Genomic DNA, 19,109 nt, shown 5'->3' with positions numbered 1-19,109 from the left:
GAGATGTGCCTCTTGGCACATGACATGCAGACGGCTTTGGGGAGGTTTTACTTAAAAAAAGCTACTAGAGAGACTAGTCATTTCTTATGATTCAGTGATAGGCACTGAGCACAAAGTCAGAAATTAATGAATTTGCAACATCCTTTTGGACCAGAACATGATGAGCAGAAGTGCCAAATACACCCACACACAGGGGCTTATAGTCTGATGGTTCTGGTACATTTCAGCGGCAATCACTTCGTGAAATAAGAGCATGAATGCAGCCTGTCTTCGTATCATATATTTTCTCAAATTATCCTTATCAAGGATCTAAAGGAAAAAGTTTCCAAGATCTTTCCTATAACTAAATCTGACCTGCAAAGTTTACAGTATCTTCCTAAGGTACAGAATACCAATGCCCAAGGTGAAAGTTAATATAAATTTCTGGAATTCAGCAAGTGACAGAGTTAATCACTAAACCAATTACGACTTTCATCACTTTTGCTTTCTGGTAAAACCTCTGGCTCCTCTGTCCTGGGAAGGATCTGTTGTGGATTAGATAACTTTGCATTTTACATAGCCCCGATGCTTTCTCTGAGGCATCTTAAGTTTAAGAGAAGAAAACACATGCACTTACATAAACAAACACTGACTTGATCAGTTAGTGCCTTTCTGAGTATTATTTTTTAAATAATATTTGAAAAGATTACCAATGTAATGCCCTTTGTAGAAAATTTACAAATACATAAGTAGAAGAAGAATCAATCACTATCTTCTGTCTTTGATGTTACTGAACTTTTTCTGGAAACACATACTCTTTTGTACATGCATATATTTTATATTCGTACATGACACATTACTAAACTGGCCAAGTTTCCCCTACATTATATCTATATCTATATACTTCTTTCTTCATTTCACTTGGTATTATACTTTCTCTAATCATCATCTGTTCCTTAAAAACCTGACTTTAGGGACTTCCCTGGTGGTGCAGTGGCTAAGAATCCATCTGCCAATGCAGGGGACACAGGTTCGATCCCTGATCCGGGAAGATCCCACATGCCTTGGAGCAACTAAGCCCGTGTGCCACAACTACTGAGCCCATGTGCCACAACTACTGAGCCTGTGTGCTGCAACTACTGAAGCTCGCATGCCTAGAGCCCGTGCTCCGTAACAAGGGAAGCCACCACACTGAGAAGCCCTCACACTGCAACCAAGAGCAGCCCACACTCACCACAACTAGAGAAAGCCTGCTCACAGTAATGAAGACCCAACACAGCCAAAAATAATAATAAAAACAAAACAAAACAAACAAACAAAAAACCTGACCTTATGAGCAGTAGAGAGTCCAGGGGATGGATTCTATCTGGCCATTTTTTATAGCTGAAAACCTAGAACTCCATCTGTTTACGTCGTCATTCAGCTTGATACTGAATTTCCTGGCATTTCAAAAAATGTTTGTATTATGCAGGAATACAGTTTGAAAACCTTTTAAAAACTATCATTTGGTTGAAATACCTTTGAAGCTTCTTTATAAACAACAAAGTTCCACTGCATTTTAACTTACAGTAGTTTCAGCAAAACTTTCTTAAAGAAATTCTTTTTTTCTCCTTTAAAAGAATATTATAAAAAGAAAAATGGGACAAACGGTACAAATTTTCATTTAGACTATGGTAAAAATCATGAGATCCTATTAATCATTTTAGCTGACAACTTAGAAGAGAGCTCACTGATGTCATAAATTGTGATTTGAAGTGCACAGGAATATCGCTCACCATCAGGTTTCATGGAAGCAGCTAACACCTTAGAAGAAGGGCTCTGTCTTGGGGTGACGTCCGTGAATATTCTCTTCTGACCCCTGGCTTCTCTGGACCCAATCAACTCCTAATCTCACCTGTCCTTTGAAAGACCTCAAGCCATGTGAGCACACCTTGGCAGAATTGGGGAAAGGGCTCATCATTGGGGCAAAATCTTACTACACAAGACACCAGTGCCAGGCATGGAAGCCATCAGAAGGATGTGCTTCAAAATCCAAGCCACAGACTAAACAGAAAACCTTGAAATCAGAGTGAATTTAACCTCAGTTTAAAGTTTTCCTTTTCCATCCCTCCCTCCCTCCCTTCTCTCTCTCTCTTTTTTTTTTTCCAGCGCTAATGTCATATTAAAGGAATTCACAAATCTGCCTTCTAAAGTTGCTTGGGCCCATCCCAGAGGTTTAGTTGTTAGGTTGTAGGTGAGACTCAGGTGACTATGATCACAGGGCAGATTGGAAAGCACCATATTCCTGCCCATCGGCTTTTCTTTCTTTCAACTTTATTAAACTTGCTTTCCAGGGTAAAGCAGTGTAGGGACTGGGCCCCATGGTATACAGCACTGCAAAAGGAAACCATGAGAAGAACCCATGTACCTTTGTTAGGTCATCTTTAACTTATTTGATATTGAAAAGTGTTCAGAACCCATAATAGTCTGGCTTCCTTAAGCAGGAGAGGATAGGATAGGATAACTGAAGTGTCTGACATCACTCAGAATAATACCTGGCACGTGGTAGGTCCTGGCTGATGGCTGCGTCCCCCTGGTGGTAGGGTTCTAAGAGGCTGAATTAAGAATCATGACTCAATCCTCCCAAAAGTGTCCTCCAATTTAAGGGGAGATGATCACAGAGCAGTAACCCAGGACAGGAGAAAAAGCAGGGCTGGGGGTTTACTTCTCAGCATGGAAGGTCACTGTCAAAGAGGCAACAAGCCTGTGTCTCCTAAGTCACAGGCATGTTTAAGTCGGAACACAGACCCAGGAGCTGCAGAAAGACCCGGAGCCTCAGGGACCGCAAACAGCTGGAGCATTGGAACCTACAGAAACGCCAACACTGACACATCCAGGGTAAAGGCAGGAATTGTGTGTGAGGGCGCATCCCCATTAATCCTTACTCTGAGTAAAATAGTTCCTTTAACCCACACTCGAAGTGAAACTATTTCAAAAATAGTTTAGAAAATAGTCTGCTGTAATCTAAACATTCTTTTGCATATTTATTTTGAATTAAAGACCTGGCAAGAGAGTGAGTTGGGGATTCTGTCCCACTGTCTCAGTCATCCCCTCCTGAGGACAGTCAGATCTCGGGTCTATACGACCCTCAGCAGCTGGAGATATGACCACAGCGTCCAGGGCAAGGCTGGGAACACGACCACAGTGTCCAGAGGAGACGGGAAAACCTCAGTAGCAGAGATTTTCCGGTAGCTGCAGGATGAGCACTTTTTCCCATTTCTCCCTTACTTGGGGGCCTGGTGGGTGAGGGGTTCTGTCTTCCAGAGGCTCCCGAGGAGACGGGTGGAGGCTGTTCTATTTCTGCCAAGGCTGAGAGTCATAGCTTATGGACATTTACTTCACTGCGGGCCAACCAACAGCTGCTGGAGGTAAAGGCCGTTCCATTGTGAAGAGGCCTCTCCAGCTGGACAGCTTTCTGAATTAATCGGAATTGTCCCTCAAGGCCAAGCTTTTAATGTCATTCTGTTGGAAGGGCTGTGAGTTACCCCGTTTTCCAACAATAACTGCAATATCGCATGTCCCAAAGTTCCCAAATGAGCTATCAAATACATGTTGGGTTTCTGCGCCTCTCTCCTCAGCTTCCATTCTTAGACCACATCCATTCTGTGCAACTGTACCACCTGCAAGGCACCCGCCTGGCCCCCACGAGGACCTCAATAAATGTGCGACTCGACACAGAGAAAAATCAGTGCCTGCATCTGACTCTACTCTGTGAGCTGGTACCTTAGAGCTTGCCGGGGACTCAAGCAGCTCTTTCCCTTTTTGATATTTCCTATCTTGGCGTGGCTGCAGAGCCTGAGGGGAGGAGTCATTTAAAGCTCCACTGTCTCAGCTGTGAAATCCCCATGGCAAACCGGCGCAGACGCATTAGTGATCTGACTGTGTGTTGGAAGTGCAGAGCCCTGTACCTGCAGACACAGACAAGACATTCGCGTTGTGATTAGGACAGGGGATGATTGCATGCAGCTGCGAGTCACCCACATCACCTGATCTTGGGATTTCTTTTTCTTCTTCTTCTTGCCCCAGCACCCGGAACTCTCCGTGTCCTTGCCATTGGCCTCACCACAGAGCAGCCCGTCCAGCTCATCTGTGCCCATGTGCTGTCCCTGAGACGTTTCTGCTGCCAGCCGGTATGAAAGGTTCCTTAAAATGCACACACAGTTTTCAACGGTCTGGAGAATCCAAAAAAAAAAAAAAAAAAAAAGAGGAGGAATGAATAAAAACTAACCAGTACTCCTCCACCCAGAAAAGCAATGCATCTTCACATACACATTTTTCTTTGGATGCACTTAGCTGCTGCTCCTAAAGACACAGCCACAGTGGAAAGAATTTAGAGAAGCTTGGAAAAGTCTTAAGACCTTTTCTCCTCCTAAAGATACTACTTATCAACAAGAGCTCCTTTTATAAACAGCTGTCATTGTTGATTGAAATTCACTTGTGAGCGAGGAAGAACCCACAGCCACGAGAGGTCCCAGATAGCGTCCACTTACGGACAGCGGCCACCTGGGGACTAGGGCTCAGAACCGCCGAGAGCACGGATAACTGGATTTCCATCAGCTCTGGGAAGGTGACACTAACATTTACCATCTACCAGGGCACTTTCTGGGAGTAAAACAGGGCAAGAGGTGCACACCAGGCTTGTCCCAGGCAAGCCAGGTTCTGTGGTCACCTGGGGGCATAAATGTTCCCATGCTACTGATTTTCAAGATGGCTGTGCTCCTATTTTCTTAGAGGACACACATAGAGCTGGATACTTGTGGAATCCTACGTCTTTAACCACTGGCTGTGTGACTTGGCCAGTGCACCCAATTATCTCCGTGACCATAACTTCCTCTGGAAGATGGCCATAATGGTGCCCATGTCTTAAGCTGCTGTGTGAATTAGGGGAGTTAGAATATTTGTGTGTGATAGGCAGAATAAAGCTCTCTGCCCCAAAGACATCCACATCTTAGTCTCTGGAACCTATGAATACGGTTACATGGTGGAGGGAATTAAGGTTGCTAGAGGTCAGTTGACCTTCAGATGGGGAGATTATCCTGGATTAGCCAGGTGGGGCCACGGGATCCTGAGGGTCCTATAAGCAAAAGGGGGAGGCAGAAGAGTGAGAGTGAAACCACATGAGAAGGACGTAAGCTGCCCTTGCTGGCTTCAGAGATGCAGGAAGGGGCCGTGAGACAAGGACTTGAGCGGCCTCTAGAAGCTGTAAGAGACAAGGAAACAGATGACTCCCTCGAGCCTCCAGGAGGAATGCAGCCCTGTTGACACATTGATTTTAGCCCAACAAGACCCGTTTTGGACTCCTGGTCTCTAACATGGTAAGATGATAAGTTTGTGTTTTTAAGCCACCATGTTTGTGGCTATTTGTTTCAGCAGCAACAGGAAACTAACCCACTATTATACATACTGAGAAGAGTTCCTGGCACACAGCAAGTGCTATACAAGGATTTATAGCCTTTTAACAGTGGTGGAGATAGTACCGCTGGGAGGTCCAGAGCCTGTGACCTCGAGCTAATGGGTCCGTGACGGAGTCCTGGCTCCGGCATTTAATGAGCTGTGTGACCTTGGCCAAAGTGCTAAGTCTCTCTGTGCTTCTATTTCCTCCCAAAGTCCCCACTGCCAAATTGGAGATTACATCTCAACATATGAATTTCGGGGAAACCAAACATTCGGACCAGCCCATCCACCTTTTGACCTTTGTCCTGGATTTAAGAAACTGAGGAAAGGGGGAAAAAAATACTGAATTTTTAAAAAGGACAAAATAATGATGAAAAAAAAAAACAACTGAACTAAGTTTTATTTTATTTTTTTAATTTAAGTTTAAATTTTTTAATTGAAGTATAGTTGACTTACAACGCCATGTTAGTTTCAGGCATACAAAATCTGAAAAAGAAGAGAGATGTTTTCTTCCTAAAAGCATGCCAACTTGGCTATCACTTTTCAGGTACCAACTGTGTGACAGCCACCTTTCAAGGCAGGGAATGTCGTTCCATCTCACAGATGAAGGAAATGCGCTCTGAAGCTTTCAATACTTTATACCAGATTTCTCTAGTCCTGGGTTGGGGCTGGAAAGGGGGGTGGGGGTTGCCAGGGTCCAGGTGCGGCACCGCTCCCACCTATGACTGGAATCTGGTCAAAGGAGGCGTAAATCTTTGACGTGACTACTGGTGGGTAGGAAAATCAAGCAAGAAAACCAGTTTGAGGGTATATTTCTGGCGTCTTTGCCATTCCAGACCTTTCTTGTCAGCTTTTCAAGGTTTCATGGGCTGCTAATCCCACAGGCTTTGAGTCAACTTGATTTTCTATTTCAAGCATCCTCCCAGCATCAAAAAAGGAACCGGCATGAAAGCAGGTAAACACAGGACGATGCATGAAAGGGAGGAAAGTCTCTCCCTGAAAGGAAAATGTTATGGCAGAAGTCAGAGCGACTTTTAAATCAGCTCAAACTGATTTTTCTTACATCAAAGACTTGGGAGAATAAACTTCTTTCTCATCCTGCTGTTCGTCTTCCCTGGGGGCACATCCATGCCTCTGTTTAACAAATGACTACTGGGGACTAAATCTGCAGTTTCAAGAAATGCTTTATAACCTACCTGCGGCTGAGGGATGGTGAGGAGAGACGCTGGATGGGGAGAAAGGAGAGCGAGAGTGGGGATGGGTGGCGAGGGAGACACAGGAAGTGGTAGAGTGGTCCCAGGGGTTGAACTCATCTTTCTCCTTAAGTTTGGTTTGGGAGGGTTACCTAGTCAAGTGCTTTTCTCTGCAGGGGCAGGAAAAAAGGAAAAAAAAGAAGACGGCCCCTGCCCTTCTTGGGGACACCAGCAGAAGGCGTGGGGCAACTGGTGGTTTCGGTTTCCATATCTGCTGCTGTCAAGGGCGCTTTCAGCAGTTCCACTTGGTCACCAGGGTCATTTTGACTCCTTATTTTGTATTAGAAAGGGCTAATTTGGAAGCTGTCTGTAGAACGCTCCACCATATGTTACCCATTCAACAAACGGTCCCAATTACAGGAGCCGAGCTTAGCGCGTGCGAGGAATCCGGGCTCTTTCACTCATTAACTTTGCTGGCCTCAAGGACAGCGTGCACACATTTTTCCCTCCTGTAACTTGTCACTGTGAAAGCTTAGAAGTGGCCAAGCAGAGGGCTGAGTGGAAAATGATGGGGCAATAATAATATGTTGAAACTCAATAGCACGTTCTGGCCAGCAAAGCACTAGCCGAATAATTTATCACATGTGATCCTTTCCACAGCTGTAAGGATCCTCCTTGACTCAAAGCTGAGGTCACTCGGGTGCTGTCCTCTGGTCATCAGGAGGAGGAGACGGTGCATTTTGCAGCTCACTCCTGGGGCCAAGCTTGGTGCTCTTGCTACTCAATCAGGAATATCTGAGTCTTACTTTTTTTTTTCTTTTACTTTTTATTTTATATTGGAGCATAGCTGATTAACAATGTTGTCCTAGTTTCAGGTGTACAGCAAAGTGATTCAGTTATACATATACATGTATCTATTCTTTTTCAAATTCTTTTTCCATATAGGTTATTACAAAATATTGAGCAGAGTTCCCCGTGCTATGTAGTAGGTCCTTGTTGGTTATTTTGTATTTAGGAGGGTATACAGTTTAATCCCAAACTCCCAATTTATCCTTCCCCCCACCTTTGCCCTTTGGTAACCATAAACTTGTTTTCTAAGTCTGTGAGTCTGCTTCTGTTCTGTAAATAAGTTCATTTGTATCATTTTTTTAGATTCCACGTATAAGCATATAAGCGATACCATATGATATTTGTCTTTCTCTGTCTGACTTACTTCACTTAGTATGATCATCTCTACGTCCATCCATGTTGCTGCAAATGGCATTATTTCAAGGCATATTTGAGTCTTCTGACTCCAGCCCTAAATGACCCTCATTTTTCCAGTTTCCTCTTTGCTGGAAAATGTGGATATTAACAAAGAGAATCTCCAAGGTCACCCAAGAGTTTGAGGAGCCTGGTCCTTTGACACAACAGGAAAAAGACGTGTGTGCCTGACAGCACTTTGGTTTTGGACCGCACTCCTGAAGGCTACCTCACTCACCACCATGGTGGTGTGGGCACTGGGCCGAGACAAGAGGCTGTTGACTCTTCTTTTATTTTCAGCTGCAAGGCCCCGGCAGCATTAAAGCTTGCCTGGTACCCACAAGGCTTAGTCTTTATCACTCTGAATAGTAAGACCCTTGGCACCGCAGCTTCTGTGAATTATCAATTATCTTCTGTAGCTCTTTTCAAAAATCCTCTATTGTGTTAACAGGTATCTGTAAATACGCAAGACATCTTGTATGGTCGCTTTTTTAGGGACTTAATTTTTCTGTCAATGATATTAAAAGGTCTTAAATGGCTGTTAAAGGCATTTACAAGAGAGGTTGATTCAATCTTTTCTATCATATTTCACTTTTGAAATTGGTATCACGTACACGGTAAATGAATGGATGCAAACGTAACTGAGTGGCAGTGATAAGATGACAAATAGTGGCCATAACTGGAGTCAGCTAGTACTCAAAGGGTTAGGGTCCCAGAAAGTATCATGGGTCCTAAACTTTAGGGAGTAGGGCTCAGGCATCAGTAATTTTCTAGTTTTTTAGTAATTTAGTTTTCTAGCTTTTCTAGTAATTTTCTCAATTTTTCAATCATTCTAATGTGTAGTCAAGGTTGAGAAGTGCCATGCTAAATCATCCCCATGCCAATGAGTAACTAAATGGATAAAATCACTCTTATTGGTTCTTTATCTGACCTTACAACTAAATTACATTACACTGTATTCCCGACTAGTGTCCATTTTAAAGCTGTATGTGCTAAGGCGGGTTCTCAACCCAATACTGCACATCGAATCACCTGATGAACTTCAGAGGAATAGAAACTGGAGATGAAAGCTGGACATTCAGAATTAGCGGGCTGCGATGGGATCCAGGCTCATGCATTTATTAAATGCTCCAAAGACGATTCCAGTGAAGCACTGGCATTAAAAACCGTGGGACTGAGGCTTCGGTTCACAACCAGGGCCAATTTTTGGCTCCCCACGGTACATCTGGCAATGTCTGGAGACATTTTTGCGTGTCACAACTGTGGTGGGGAAGGATGGTACTGGCATCTAGCGGGTGAAGACCAGGGATGCCGCTCAGCAGCAGACAGCGCACAGGAGAGCCCCCAGCAAAGAGCTGGACCGAAGTGTCAAGACCTGGAGAAGGCCTTAGGAAGGTATCCCATGTATTAAGGTATCACATTCGTCATAGGTACTACTTTAAAGCATCGGCAAAGTCTGTGTTTATACCAGGATGTTATGAAATTACAAATTTTTTATTGAAAGTGAACCAAAACTAATCGAAAGACAAGTTAAGACAAAACAAAATAGCTCAAACATGGGCAAAGCCCACCAAGTTCTATTTTGGTTTGCGAACTAAAACACTGAATAGACACTGATGATCAACATTTTGACAGGCTTGTGTATGTAGCATTTTGACAGCATTTATTTAGACTTCATCAGGCATTCTTTAAATGGCACTGGACAGAATTAATTTGTTCAAAAGCCATCTTGTAAGAATATAGGATTATTCAACTCTTAGGTAGTTTTAAGTTTTCTTTTTTTTTTGGCCAGTGGATTTCATAAAAGAAAGCTAGGAGATGGTGGGCAACGTGGTACGTGAACGTTTATACACTCATCTGGAACACTTGACTTGTAGTTGGAGTAACTTAATCTAAATTTCTATTCGCTACTAATCAAGAATTAAGTGTCTAGTTCTAGTCTAGGATTTGAAGTCAATCTAGATTTCAGAGGGAACATATTAAACACCGTATTAACTCTCCAACCTTGTTAGCCATTCTTTGGTCCGCTGGGCATCTTTATTCTTTAAGATGCTTCATCTATGTAAATACAACAAACCTTGCTATCGATCTCGCTGCTCCCCAGCGCAGACTGAATCACGTAGAGCAGCGCATCCGTGAGCCCGTCACACTCCCGCATCCTCCTGCGGGCCTCCTCGCCGGCTGAACTAACATTCCTGCAAAGCAAAAGGATGTGTCAGCACCCTTCACGGTGGCCTCCGAAAGAACGTTCTTCCATGCCCACCTCCTCTCATAGTTTTAATGAAAACGCTTTGCTTGCCTTTTCAGAAGGTTTACCAAGAATGTAACTTTAACAGTGGTGGGGGCTGGGGGGGGGGGCTTCCACAAAAGCACCCTAGAATTGGGTGAGTCACAGATATTTGTAAGGAAACTCTCGAAACAGAGAATTCCAAACACGTGATCTGCAAGGGTCCTGTGACCGATAAGAGGGGAGACTCTAGCAAAGTCTTCAAAGTTTGCTTCATTTACAATCGACCAGGGAATCAGAAGCTCTTTGATTCAAAGGATTCCTCTTCTCTGAGAAGTTTGAAATACTTTTCAAAGACAAAGCTTGCAACTTACTGAATTATTTTAGAGATCTAATTTCACCTGCCTCAAAAATATATCTACCTTGGCCCCGCCAGAGGTAAATTTCTAGCAATTTATTCTAAGAACACAGAAATTTCTGTGAAAATTTAGTCATCAGGATGCCCATGGCACCTTTTATGGGTAGGAGTTGCCCAAACACCTTCCTACAATGGCACAGGCTGAGCTACAGGCAACAGAAGGGGCCTCTTGTCATGGAATGAACAGCTGGGAGGCGGAGAGAGTTTCCAGACATTCAAAAGACGGGAAATAATCCGGTTGAAGGTGAATCTTTGGGATGCTTTTAGTTAATCCACCACCTGAGAGGGTGTTCTTCCTCTCCTAACCATGGTTAGGATTTGGTTCTAGTAGAAAACTTCTGCAACAACTGATTTACAAACAGTACAGCCTATTGGAGGGATGCTGGAGGAGGTGACTTAATGGATGGTATGAAGGGGCTGAAAAAATTTAGAAATTGTGGAGAAGGGTGATGGAAAGAGAGAATGAGCTAGGTAGGGCAATGGTTCTCAAGCCATGGCTAGCATCAGAATCACCTGGAGGGGTGTTCATGGAGACAGCTGGGCCCCACCTTGGGATCACTGGTGGAGTCGGATAATTTGCATATTTGGTGATGATGACATTGAAGACTTAAGCTAAACTAGCTTTAGCTCTAGTTCTAGGAGGAGGGTTTGGTTGGGGAGGGTAGTGTTCTTTGATGACTTCTGGGGTCAGCCATGTGGGAGATTCCAAGAATCTGCGGCCTTAAACAGAGTGCACAGGAGTAGTTGAATAGAATGAGTTTCTGAACCCATGCTGTAATTGACACAAATATTCTCATTTCATTTTACCAATGTCCTCCCTCGTTATACTTCATTCTATTTTACAGATAAGAGAACTGCGGCTCAGAGAGGTTTTCCAACCACACAGGTGGTAAGTGGAGACGCCAGAACAAAACCCATGTCTGTGAAGGAGAGGAAAGCAAGGGCTTCAGGCTTGGTGCACAATATGGACTATATCTTCCAGGAATGAAGTAAAAATAAAATAGGCTCACTGCTAAAATGCTACTGAGCATAACTGTTTTCTTTAATATCTACAAATTTCTGCAGACATGTTTAAAGAGGATCTATCAGTGTTTTAATGTAACACTGGGAAAGGTTATTCAGTTCAAATTAGTATTTTTGGCATTTGCTGATCTTAAAATATAAACAAAACTCCTCAGTTCCTTAGGTAACATAACTGAGCAAATACTGGCAGCATTTTTACGGAGAGTATCATAGATTCCGCCTTGGGGTGGCCCACCCATCCTGACAGCATCCCTGGGAGGGAAGAAGGAAATCTTTCTGCAAAAGAAAAAGTGGTAAGAGGCACACTGGTATTATTATTAGAAGGATGGCCTTTGGAAAAGCATTTTTAGACCCTTCCTCCTTGAAATGATTTTCACCAGGTCGAGCTTTGATGCTCTTAGAGTAATAGGCTTGTCAAAAATTCCAATCAGACCTCTTTGGTCTAAAGAACGCTGGGTGCAAGGTATGATGGTGCGTCTTAAATCCTGCCTCTTCGTACTTTGATGAGGTCATGTTTCCAGAGACAGAAAAATGGAATTTAGACTTGAAAGAACTGTAAGGATAGCTCATGTGCACCTTAGTCTCAAATATCCTCTCCCCTTTCCCCTTTCCCACGAATGCTCAGTCTTTTCTTTGAGTAGCTTCATGATGGGGGCGGGCTGCCTCCTGACTCACAAATATCAACATCATGACCAGCCCTATTTTCATTGGTCATCAATGAATGGGCAGGGCCACCCAATGGGAAAGATAAGGAATTAACAACTATGTCAACATTATATGCTTTCAATATTAATTTGAGCATTTTCTTTATTCTAGTTTGTTTTATTCTAGTCTACTTTCCTCCAAAATTTAAAAAAAAATTAACTGCCTACTATATTAAAATGTGTAAGATATTGAGAAATGAGAAAGACATATAAGTTTAAGGTCCCAGTAGGGAAGAGGAAGTGATTAGGACACACACATAAACAGCCCCCTCCCCCAAATGATCCAGAGGGGAGAATGGAGTTACCACAGAGCCCGCATATGTATTTTTAAGTGAACTGAGGGGAGAACATGTCTCTTTTTTCTGTGGGTAACAGTGTCCCCACAACCCTTTGGGGTTGGGTTTCTACTTTTTATCAACTGTTCCCGAAAGAGTGAAATATATCACAAAATTGCCTTTGGTTTTTCACTCTGGAGGAGAGGAGGTTTCCTTTCCTTCCTTCCCCCTTGCCCCAACACAAAATTTACTATACTTGTGCATTTCACTGTTTAAAAGTAAAAATTCCAATAACCTTGTGTGTTGGTCACTGAATAGTTAGTTGTAATTACGGCCCCATGTAAGTATCTGATAAAGAGCCAATGTCCAAGCTACAAAGTTCCTCCTTCCTGCTGTACTTAACCATCTTCTGTTCATCTTAAGGGAGGTGATTTCCATGTCTGGGTAGAAACTGGTGCAGCACAATTCTATCCATAAATGTAACAGTGAAACAAAGACTTGTAGATATTTTGTAAAAAGCAGAGTGATGCTATAATATCGTTTTTAGAAATAATTTCTATAATCTTGATTGAATTGTCAGTTGCTATGTATTTTGGAAATTTCTGCTTAGATTCCATAATCTTTTTATCTGATAGATGAAAAATGAACACCATTTATTTTTATATCATACAATTAAATGATATAAAATCTCTTACAATCTCTCTTACTCAAATGTAACTAGCTAAACTACTTTATTTTCCCTGTCTTCAGTGCTGTTTGACATCTCATTTCTCTGAGGCTCCATCACTCACTACGTTCATTAAAAAAAAAATTCAATATACAATGCTCATAGGATCCAAAGTGGAATTTACATGAAAGACTGGTTTGCATGACATCACTTCAGATATGGGGGATCAAATCACATAGAAAACCAAGGGATGAGATTTTAAGTAATCAATCTCTTTCTTCTCCATACTCCCTTAGCTCTTCGAATCTCCATTATTCATCACAATTCATTTTGAATTGGAATTATTTAGGCTGTGATCTTATTGCTGCTTTGGGACCTGCAGGAGGGTAGACAGCATGTCACTGTTATTTGTATGCCCGGTATCAGCTGTGTACGCGACACGTCCAAGGTGCTCACTGCCAGTTGGCTATTACATGTGCGTTCAGCTCTTCCACGGATCGGAATTCACGTGTAGTCCATGATTGATTGACCTCTGTGCTCCATGCTTATTGGGTAAGTATCAGCTGTCTGTTACACCATCAACACAGCCTTCTCACCCTGTGGTTTGTGTTCTGCCACTACAACCCCCATCCAGGATTATTCAGGGCTGTCTCAATTTGCAAAGAAAGATAAAGCAATTGCACAGTGTATAATTTGGGAAGGAAACGTGTTCAGTTTGAAGTTTCTCATGACTGTTAATAATGTTGACCATCCACACTGCATGCCGGAAGGAAGTGCACAATTTTGCCGCCTGGAGCCCATCAGGCTTTCCCAGTGTCATGCCCACCTCACCCTCAGGCTTTTAGGGAGAGTTTTCTGGTTCAGGATTGGTTTGTCTTCCTGTGCTCTGTTACTTTCTCTCCTCTCCACCCCACCTAGTCTATGGCCTCTATAATTTGGCCTCCACTGGGGGTCATCTCATACCTGGCCCACCCCCGGCCCTGGGAGCCCTGGGTTCCAGCCCTGCTAAAACTCCTCACCATCCTTCCTGTTGGCCCAGCCCTGCAACTCTGCAGTGCTGCGCACTGGGCAACTTTGTCTCATCTCCCAATTTATAATCAGCAGAGCCCAGATGCTGAGTCTCAGCAGGATCTGGGCTGGGTTTCTGAGACTATATACAGGTGTCAGAAGTGGGATGGGGCTGCCATAGGGCTTTAGAGAGCAGAGTGGAGATAGTTTCAAGAAACACAGGTAGTCTGGAGGCAAAGCTGAAATATGAAGCCACACACTGAGTAGGGCCTTGATGCCAACGCATCAGCACAGGCAGGGGGAGAGAGAGAATCCACCACAGATGACAGCACAGAGCAGACCTGATGTTCAAGCTGGTCCCTCTGTGATGTGGGGGAGGGGTGGGACATATCCTCTTTCTGGTCGTCTGTTCCTTGGTCCCCTCTGCATAGCACTGAGTAGGAGCTTAGTGACTGATGGCTGAATGAAATGATGCATGACTGTTTTCAGGTCTGTCTCCTTCTAGACCAGGAGTACTCTGCAGGGTGATTCTGCCCCCAGGAACCATTTACAGAGTCTGGGCACCTGGGGACATTTTCGTTGTCCACAAATGCAGAAGGGGGGTAGTACTGGCATCTAGTGGGTAGATGTGGTCAGGGCTGCTGCTAAACATCCTACAGTGCTGAGGACCAGGCCTCCAACAAAGAAGGCCAATAGCGTGGAGGCTGAGGGTTCTCTCTAGAGAGCTGGGCTCCTGGAGGGTCTGATCTGGAAGGGGGTTTGTTTTCCCAATACTGAGCATTGCTCAGCCCAGTGGTTCTCAAACCTCTGCCGCATCAGAATCACCTTTGGAACTTGATAAAAATGCAAAGGCCCAGGCCCTTTTCCCAGTCCAATGAGCCTGGGCCTTGTGTGTGTTCCATTAGCTCTGCAGGTGATGGCAACACACACCAGAGTTTGAGAACCACTGTCTTAGCCCATAGCAGGAAATTCAACAGCAGGAAATTGAAATATTTATTGAATGGCCATGAATTGTCCACTGTGAGCTACATGATGGGCAGACTCTTAATACGTGGTCATCTCTCCCTAACAGGGTGGGGCATCACGGCGCCCACACCCAGCAGTGAGACATTTAGACCAATCACCACAGGCTTCTACTTGGCCACCTGTGAAAATCTGGAAATGACACTAAATTGTGAGGGCAAATCTAAATAGGACACAAATGTGAGTTCATCTTAATGTCTCGATTATGCGACCACCTACTCAGAAACCAGTGAAATTAGTAGTTTATCATAAACGATCTGATCCGAGAAGCACGCGGATGGGAAATGACGCCCACCGTGCTCGCGTCTTTCCTCCATGAAGCAGGCTTGCTTCTGCTTTATTTTAAAGAGATCCTTCTCTCCATGAACAACGAAACCATAAGTTATAAAGCGAATATTTTAGATTTGGGGGCCACACAGGGTTTTAGTTGTCTTCTTCCTTCTTCTTTTTACAACCTTTTAAAAATGTAAAACTCATTCTTATCTGCAGTCAGAAAAAACAGGTCACCAGTGGGATTTTGGCCCACAGGCCTCAGTCTGCCAACCCCGACCCAGACTCATCTGAAGCCTGGTTAGAGGATTCAGGAGGGGTTCTTGGAACTTTTGAGATTTTGCTCAGTCTTGTATATTTCTATATGCATTTTATGTGTGTGTTTTATTTTGTTTTGTTTTGCAATAAAGGTACAGAACTTTCATCATAATCTGAGGCTGGGACCCAAAAGAGTCGAAGAACCTCCAATCAAAATCAGCAGTGCCCTGACTGTGAGCAGGACATTGCTCCTAAATCTAGGCTCCAGGAATCAGGTGTATTTGTCTCCTGGGGGAAACAGCAGCTATGCCTCATTCTCCCCCACAAAAGGCCCTCGGAGAACTTGTCTGTGGGTTCCAAAGTCACTAAGCAAAAAACCCCGATCTGTTCCTCTCTGGGAAAGCTCAGTGTGCAGGGTCCAGGAGGAAGGGGTCTTCAGCTCAGCCATGTGGGTCAGTGCAGCGACTGCCACACAGCCAGATCTGTTCACTCCAGGTGCAGCAGTTGTAGGGCCCAGGGTGCTGCGTGAGCCCTGCCACATCTGTCCTTCCCCTCTCTCTTCACTTAGAGGAGCCGCACCACAGAAAGCACTAGGGCTCATCTTTTTGATTTGTAGCTTCTCTGCAGAGAGAGAGTGGCTTGTTTCCCTCTTATCATTTATTAACCTCAGTGAAGATGGATGTTCTTGTGGACCTAGTACGGTGCTCAAACTTGGGGCTACCTAGGTGTGAAGGCACTTGCCTTGCCTTGGTCTCCTCATCCAGAACATGCCTACGGGGATAGTCTGACATCACCACATCATGGGGAAACACAGTCAGGTGCTCAGGGCCTGGGAGGAGTCCTCTCTATAAATGTTTAATGCTCCATGTATGTTGGAGGCAGATAACCTGTTTCTTTAGAATCACAGGTTCACAGGTGGAGAGGAATTGTTCCCCAGGAGCTGCGTCACGGGTTACTCATCTATGCTGGATATAGATAATTCTGGTTTTGGACTTTTGAGCTGAAGAGACTGAGGACTTTGAGTTGATGCTATAATAGAGATGAGATCTTGGGATGGGGTGAAAATATGTGGGGTGGATGTGGATCTTTGGGGACTGGAGGACGGACTGTGGTGGACCTAATGATGGCCCCCAAAGATGTGTGTGACTAATCCCTGAAAACTGAATGGATTACCCTACATGGAAAAAGGGTTTGCCGATGGAGTTAAGGTTATGGGCTTTAAAATAGGGAGACTGTCCTGGATGATCCCTGTGGGCCCAGTTTAATCATATGAGCCTTAAGAGCAGAGGACATTCTCTGGCTGGAGTCAGAGAGATGCCTCAGAAGGAAGAGAGAGAGAAGTCAGAGAGGTCTCAGCATGACGATTCCATTCCTTGTTGCTGGTTCTGACATACGGGGGCCACATGCAAAGATGAGAGAGAGGTGGCTGGGTCCCAGCTGACAGCCAGCAAGGAAACAGAGACCTCAGTCCTACAGCCACCAGGAACTGGATTCTGGCCACAATCTGAAGGAGTTTGGAAGCAGATTCTCCCAAGAGCCGTTAGTAAGGAACACAACCCTGCTGACATCTTGATTTTAAGTTGGTGAGACTGCATCAGACTTCCAATCCACAGAAAGTGTCGGATAATAAATTAGTGTTGTTTTAAGTCACGAAACTTGCAGTGATTTGTTACAGTAGCAATAGGATAGTAATACACAGCTGTTTAGCTTGTTTTACTCAAGGGTAAATGGAATTCTCAATATCATTCCTAAATGTTTCACACCCCTCCTTTCCCTGGAAACTGCTTATCAGCAGTGGACCCATGCAAGTTTTAAGAAGAGATTTTCAGATGATTAAATAATTGTATCGATTTGAACAAGACCCAAATACCCCCTATATAGGAAAATAAAAATTTTACCAATTGGGGTGAGGTCCTGCCCTTGACTCTGCAAGGCCAGGAGATATTCCTTGTAACTCAGAGCATACTAAGGCCCTCTGCACAGGAAATATTGATGTGCTATGATGATGTACCTTTTGAGGCAAAACTATGCTACTGTAATTTATTTTGCCCCATCTCTGATCTGATTAACCACAAGAGTGCCACCAGGTCAGTGGCTTCAGCTTGGTCTAGGCTGCTCTTCTGCTTGGTTGACATCCTTCACTTCTGCCAGTCCTCCCTCTTACTGGCAGAAGAGCTCCCTGAAAACCTCAGTTTTCACAGCTTCCAGGGCACAGAAAGCGCAGCTGCTGCTACTCTACACTGCATGGGAAACGAGTGAGTGGACTGTAAGGGAGAGAAATGGGCTGCTTCTCAGCTCTGACTGAATGAAGTCTGTAGTGCGGCCTGACTGCTTTAAGTGAATTCTCAGAACATCATCCGAAACACTAACCGTAAGTACCAAATGGTGGGAACAGCATTAGGAATAGCCTCACCTCCACAAACTTTTATTAGATATGAATAACAGGAAGTTGAATTTATTTGCAAAGCTCTTGATTTCTCTCTCTACAGATGTGTTTTTAAAGCTAGTACTTCATTATAGCCAAGTCAATTTCCAGAGAAATCAATTTCGCTTTTTCTTTTCCTCGTTCGTTCTTTCTTTTTCTTTTTCTTTCTTCCTTTCTTTCTCTTTCTTTCTTTCTTTCTCTCTCTCTCTCTCTCTCTCTTTCTTAGATTAGCACACTCTTGCTGCTTGGATTCCTGCTATGCACCTTACGGTCTTCTCCCAAGGAAGGCAATTTCTTTCTAAATCAGGACAGTGATGGCTTGGTAATTGCTTTGCTGAACTGCAGAGACAGAATGCTTCAGTGGCCTAAAGACCAACTACCTACCAGGCCAGCAGTGAACCCCGCTGCCACACTGTCCTCAGACCGAAGGCCCCCTGTTGACACCTCCACCCCCACTCATGAATGTAAACCAGCAGAGAGAGAGGGAAGAGCCCCTCTGATGCCAACTATTCAATGCTGCCCCTTTCGAGGACCACCTAGGTGGGTGCCTTCTGGAATCAGCCATGCATTCTGCACACTGTTTCAGAGATGCCCAGAGTGGAACCAGAAACACCTGAGTTAAAAGACACCCTATAGCTATCAAGTACTACCTAGGGTTTCAGCTCCATGATTCCAATTAAAATTGATGGACGCCACAGAGTTAAGTGCTCTATGAAATGTCGGCTCAAAGTTTCCCGTTGGGCTAAATTACAAGGAAATCGCAGGGAAAGAAAGGGTGAATGCTGCGTGGCTAAACCCGTTAACTGTGAACCTAATTGTGCCTGTGGTTTTTTGTGCTTTGGGAAGACCCACAATTGTTTTCTAGCCTGTGGCCCTCGGGGCGGGAGCTGTGAGCTTGGATCAGTGCCCTGTGGACCAATCCCCTGGCCGATTGATGCCCACCTGCCCTGTATTCCACTAACTC

The 19,109-nt window shown here is 44.2% G+C and overlaps 1 protein-coding gene across 1 annotated transcript in view; it reads right to left on the bottom strand.

Moving 5' to 3' along the window:
• Positions 1-19,109, bottom strand: part of CTNND2 (catenin delta 2) — an 805,106-nt gene that overhangs the window by 136,698 nt on the left and 649,299 nt on the right. The window contains exons 12-13 of the mRNA XM_057710226.1: positions 9,925-10,042; positions 4,005-4,190 (exon numbers count right to left, since the gene is read on the bottom strand). Coding sequence (XP_057566209.1) covers positions 4,005-4,190; positions 9,925-10,042 — 304 coding nt within the window. The remainder of the gene's footprint in view (positions 1-4,004; positions 4,191-9,924; positions 10,043-19,109) is intronic.

Source organism: Hippopotamus amphibius, chromosome 15 (assembly GCF_030028045.1).
Source record: "Hippopotamus amphibius kiboko isolate mHipAmp2 chromosome 15, mHipAmp2.hap2, whole genome shotgun sequence".
NCBI classification, from domain to species: Eukaryota; Metazoa; Chordata; class Mammalia; order Artiodactyla; family Hippopotamidae; genus Hippopotamus; species Hippopotamus amphibius.
This window is presented reverse-complemented; position numbering and strand designations above follow the sequence as displayed.